This window comes from Rhodnius prolixus, unplaced genomic scaffold (assembly GCF_049639745.1).
Source record: "Rhodnius prolixus isolate KJV_2025 unplaced genomic scaffold, Rpr scaffold_14, whole genome shotgun sequence".
NCBI classification, from domain to species: Eukaryota; Metazoa; Arthropoda; class Insecta; order Hemiptera; family Reduviidae; genus Rhodnius; species Rhodnius prolixus.
In genome coordinates this window covers 8,429,281-8,435,404 of record NW_027411594.1, presented here as the reverse complement: position 1 = coordinate 8,435,404, position 6,124 = coordinate 8,429,281, and the positions used below count along the sequence as shown (strand labels likewise).

The 6,124-nt window shown below is 34.5% G+C and overlaps 1 protein-coding gene across 8 annotated transcripts in view; it reads right to left on the bottom strand.

Annotated features, from left to right (window-relative positions):
- LOC141451822 (uncharacterized) overlaps window positions 1-1,261 on the bottom strand; it is a 390,222-nt gene extending 388,961 nt beyond the window's left edge. For 7 of the 8 annotated variants that reach the window (XR_012457116.1, XM_074123510.1, XM_074123507.1 and 4 more), the window contains exon 1: window positions 173-1,260. Coding sequence is in view for 7 of the 8 variants with exons in the window: in XM_074123510.1 (XP_073979611.1) it covers window positions 173-780 (608 nt within the window). In the remaining variant the exon portion in view is untranslated. Of the gene's footprint in view, window positions 1-172 lie in introns of all 8 variants that reach the window. The other variant, XM_074123509.1, reaches the window with a different exon arrangement.
- Window positions 1,262-6,124: the final 4,863 nt, after the last annotated feature.

Below are 6,124 nucleotides of genomic sequence, written 5' to 3'. Positions count from 1 at the left end.
TTTTTTTTTTTAATTTACAAAACACAGTTACAGTGTGTTCCCCCGGATTCGAGACTATTTTGTTTTTGTTTAATTAATTAAAAAAATTAAAATAATAAAATGAAAATGAAAAATAAATAAACTTTAAATGATTTCTAAAGTTTAATTTTTGAAGAAATAGAATTGGATTTACCTGGCTGTTGTACAATCCCTGTACAGGATATCAAAGTCTTTGCACGATAGTAGTTTACATCTGTTGACACCCGGCTGGATGGCGCCCAATCCTCGAAGGATTCTCACCTGTTCCACGTTGCAAACCAATGGTACAATATCCAAACGTTTCAATTTTGTATATACTGTATGCAGTCCACCGACTAGATGTTTCAAAAACAGTTCAAAAGCTTGTGGTAAACACAACATCGTATCACCGGCAATGATAAAAGCGGCCACTTTTTGTCCACGATAGTCGACCAGTTTACACTCATTTGCCGTCGGATCTGAGGTGGATATGGGCGGCGGACTTGAATATGATCTTGGCGGTGGATGATGATGGGCAACGGCCATCAAATCCAATGGGGAATGCGGTACCATGCCCAATAGGCCAAGTCCTGGCGGTGGTAGTGCTAGATGCCTTGGTCCCAGCGTGGCTGTAATACTCGTTGGCGTGCTCACTGGTGGCGGTGAATGATGGACATGTGGTTCTTGTTTGACGGCGGCACCCGCTTGCGGCGAACCTTTGGGCACAGGTGAACCCGCTGACATTTGGCTGCTACGGTCGCTGTGCGATTCCAAGTTATCCATCAGTCAATACATAGCACTTAACTTGAAGATATTTTTTTTAATTTTATTTATTCATTTAAAAAAAACAAACTAAAAACCAAAAAAAACTAAAACTAAAACTAAAAAACAAACTTGAAAACAAAAACACAATACACTTCACGCGTCAGGAAATTTTGTAAGCCAATGTTGGAAGATTGTTGGTGTATGTTTTCTGAATAAGAGCAAACCAGAAGAGATTTGAGAATGTACAGAATGTGGATGAAAGCAGAATTTCAAGATATTTTTTCTCTCTCTCTCTCTCTCTCTGTTTGTGTATCCAATAATAAAAAGAGTGTTATTTTTTTAGAATAATTGTGATAAAGTAGAAAACCTAAAAAAAAAAAAAAAAGAAAAAAGAAAAACAACTAACAACGAGAAACCCGGCGATTTTAAAAAAAACGTTGCAGACTATACGGCACCCGATCAGGCAATAACCTCTACAAGCTCCTCACCACTGGAAGTTGGTGGGCGTGTCCTAAATAGATGCGCACGCATTCATGCCACTATTGGCTTGGCCACGCCTACATTAGCGCCACGCCTCCTGTCCCCCCTTATCTAAAAATGTGCCCTACCTCTTCCTCTTCACTCCTACTATCCCCCACAGTGCGCGCACACATGAAAATAAAGAGTCCCACAATAAAAACCAAACTAGAGAAATATCATTATACAGTGCTGCTGCTATAGCAGAGCTGCCCTTGCCCGTACCCCCCCTCTCCCTCCCCTACACCCCCCAAAAAAAACATCCTAACACTGCCTCTTTTTCTACTTAGAAAAATAAAATACTAAAAAAAATAATAATAATGCTTCTACTACTTTTTTTTTTTTTTTATTTTTGGTTTAGGTCGCCTCCTTTGCTTGTACACCAATGTGACTACGCATTTTCCAGATTTATCACTTCTATCCGCCACTACCAGAGGCCACTTCTTTACTTGTATTTACATAATAACACCCTCTCGTTCTCTTCACCGCACTATCTCTTTCTCTTTCGCCTGTACTGCCACTTCTTTTTTGTATTTTTAATATAAATGTAGAATTACAGTTGCCTCACTTTAAATCATATACAACATTAATACTGGTGATACGCCTATTGTTAAAACCTTAGAAACTTGTTCTAATATTATCGGTACATCAATATTATTAGAATTATTTTGTGTACAACTTTTTAAACAGTTGAATTTTAAATATAATTTAAAGAGGAGCTTAAAAAAAATGTTTACCTTTATTATATGTATTATTTCAAGTATTAAATTTGTTAACATAATTCTAAAAAGACGGAAAATGATATGGAGTTAAAAATTTGTATTAGGAGTAACATACAAATAATTATTTCTAATATCCTGATTATAATTTATTTTAAAAGAACAAGAACAGTAACAAAATTGTGGTAAACATTTTAAGGATCTATGAAAATGAATATTTGCTAGTACAAAATTTGCCTACTTTTCTTTTTCTATTTAAACAAAATTATAATCAGGATATTAGAAATAATTATTTGTGTGTTTACTCCTGATACAAAATTTCTATTCTCCATATCATTTTCTGTCTTCTCAGAATTATGTTAAAATTTAATACTTGAAAAGATTTTAAATTTTAGAAAACCCACTTCCCTATTCCTGTGGAAATTCCCCCCCCCCCTAAAACAGGAAATTTTCCATGAAAATTGATTAATTTATTATTTATTTAGTTCCACTCAGGCTAAATATACCAAGTTTGGAGAAAGTTAATATATTTTTTCATTAGATTGAGACCATTGTTTTTGTTCCAATATTTAGCTTTTAGCAACATATATTTAAAGTTCTTGATGCTTATTGTATCCCTGATCGGTTTCGGACATTCATCCATCAGCAGAGGTAGTTTGGGAGTAGAGATTTCGACTTCACTTGTGTTATCGTCTTGTTTATACACACTGAATCAACAAGTTCAGTACTAGACGATTAATGTAAGTGAAGTTGAAATCTTTACACCCAAACTGATTAATCTACCTCTTGAAACTGGTCCGGGATACAACATCCGTGATATGACGGATACAATCAAAGCCATTTATCCAGCGCTGCCAACCTAACCATATTTTCAATATTTAAAGTTCCTCAATGGAGGCTGGGTAGGAGCTTACGATACATTGAAATCATACTTTAGAGGAAACCTTAACTACCCACTCCCTCGGTAAATCGATTTTTGGAATCGATTTTTAGTTTTTCAAACAATCGGAATGAGAGAGAGAGAGAGAGAGTGAGAGAGAAAGAGATTGACCAATTTTCTGGAAATCACCGCAATGCCTACACTTTCTTTAAGAGGAAGTAAAAATGAAATGGATTAAAACATATTAAGGATAATATAAAGCTGACTTCCGTTATGCTCATGGTTAAATTTTGATCATTACCTCTGGGACTCACAAGATTTGACGTCCCCTAAAGTGGTTATTTTAAATTAAGTTATGATATCTGGAATATTTCTTGAGGTGAGACAATGTCCTGGAAATCAAGGATGGATCTTTGGAAAGTGAATCTTTTCAAAACTTTCTTAATCTTCCTGCGATGGTTGCCCAGTGTCTTTGTTTAATTCTCCTCTCAGTAATGACTCCAGAAAGTCTAGTGTTCGCATAACACAAGCAACAGGCCACCAAAATCAAGTGATTCCCCTTCTTCACTTGCTCTGCTTATCCATAACCAGGTTCTGTAAAGCAAAGTTACTATTTCCCCCGCTTTTCTTTTGCATTTTCACCGGGGGCAAAACCATTTGGTTTTTTCTGTATTTTTGTATTTGAATTAAAAAATATTTTTTATTATTCAAATTATTCATAAAAAAAAAAATATGGTCATATCACATTAAACCATTATTTGGTAATTTTAGAGTATTTCAAGTGAAGCAGTAGTTAAGGCGCCACGGTAGCCGAGCGGTTATAGGCTAGACCCGCAAAGCTTAGATGTATTGTTGGTTTAGTGGGTTCGATTCCCCTGGTCTATGCCTTGGATTTTATTTAATGGTTTTAACATGAGAAATTAATTTATAGTAGAGTACGCCTGATAGTCGTCTCCGTCCACGACATTTAGTTTTGGCAGTTGGACCTAATAGGCATTACTTTACTTCATTTTACTTACAACTTTTAGTTTTTTAATTTATTGAAAGATCAAGTCATGTAGCTAAACTATACTTATGTATATCCCCCATCTTTGGTCACGGATTGTATTCCAAAATCATTATAAATAATAATTACAGTATTGATATTTATTGAGTCAATTAATAGCTGAATTTGGTCCAGAAAAGCATCCCAAAAAAATTGTCAGATGTAATGAACGTTTAACAGATTAAACATTTCATTCGTTTATTCTAAATGTAGCTCTAATTATTTTGGTTATTTCAAATATTATAACTAAGGAACAGATTTTTATGTATTTAAAAATGCCAAATATTTAACTAAAATATGCATTTATTTTCGTCAATTATGTGGAAAATATGTGATTTTCTTAAAATATTTTCTGGAATATTTAAGTAAAATGGACATTTTTTTTATGAAAATGGATTTTTTTTTGGGGGGGGCAAGTTATAATTATTTATACAAGAAAAGAATATTTTTACAATTTAGGGTGAAGGGACCAGTAATTGACTGGGCACCAGTAATTGACATACCAGATATAAACTGGTATTATAAGGGATATGAGCCGTTTTTAGTGGTGATTCTTTCAATTTCGTTATTGAGAAGCCTTTGGGCAGCAGTTCCAGAAAAATATTAATTATTGGAATGTTCCTTGGTATCAGTGGAAGGTTATTTGTGTTAAAAGTTCAAAATCAAGGAAAAAACAAGCCGTTGCTAAGGAGGATTGATAAGAAAATAATTTTTCTTTTTTCTTATTTTTCGTTTATTTGTTCATATATTCGTGTGGTTATCAATGTTCTGTTATAATTAGTATTACTTGTAGATTTCATTTATGTAGTTTTTTTTTAATTATAAGAAGCATTGAGGATTAAAATGGGGCTGTCAATCACTGGTCCTTGAAACGGCAATTTGCCCAGTAATTGACATGTATGTCAATCACTGGTCCTACAGCTTTTTTGTTTGAGACCAGTGATTGACTTCCTGGGAAAATGATAAGATGGGTTGATAGATTTTATTATAATTAAAAATTCAATACATTGTAAAATAAAATCATTGATAAAAATCGGCAACATAAAATATGTTTAAATTAATGAATTAGCAAATGTACGCCTTATTTCAAAAGGGCATGCAGAATGATTATTCTGTAGAGAACAACAATGTATGAACAACAAACTGGAATAATCGTGATCGCCGAACAGCTTCCGAGGCCTACGTGATTGATAAAAACGACGCCCACTTATCGGAGTTTGAAAATCTCTCATTCTCCCTCAGTTTTGGGTCCTTGCCACATGCCAAAGAAGAAAGGGAGGAAATGGCTGAACCATAGAATTCCATCAAATAAAACGGCCAGGGGAAAAATGAAGCTCCCTCAAGAGAAGTACCAGGTGCGAAATTAAACTTAAGTGGAGAAGTTGGTGACTTAGTGATGTTACACATTACTTACTTTTTAATCTAGTTTTTTTTTCATTGATGTTTCATTTATTTATTACTGTTGTAAGTGCGAATGCTTACAACCTGAGGCGGGACGCGATTAACGTGCACACAGTGTATATATAAATGAGCCCAAGAGGTAACTCAGTAATAATAAACAATCAAATACTGTTTAGATGCAGAAAATAAGAATGAATTACATTCAGATAGTTTGGTTTCGAAGCAAATGATACTGGCAGCACAGATTGTGGAAAATATTAGCGAAGCGCTCCAAAAGAAGGGAAGCGTAGGAGAAATTTTGTTCACTAGAAAGCACCAACAACTCGAACCCAAAGACGCGTAGATGCCATCAGTAGCAACGTTATAGGCGGAATGGATAAAACAAGGATGTGACCACATAGTCTAATCGGAAGTAGAGAGTTTGGTAAAGTGAGAACCAAAAAAAAATTCCCAAAAAGAGGTTTAAGTAACAAAATATTTAGCGGAAACTTGGAAGGATAAGAGAGCGGAAGAGTTGAGAGAAAAAGATAAAAGCGAGCCGACAGACATTCTGTACGATCTAACAAGTATGTTAGCTAATATCTCCTTGGTACTATTGAAAGTAAGGGCTGTTAATCAAATTACCTGTCTTGGCTTGGGGACTTAATTAAAACTGTCCAGTAGGAGAGTTGTGTTAGGGTTGATCGTCAAAACTGCATAAAAAAGCGTAATGTTGAAAAATATTAGATTATTTAGGTTTGCCTATTTAAAAACTGACTGTAATTAATTATGAATAAGACCGATTTTTGTTATAAATCCAAT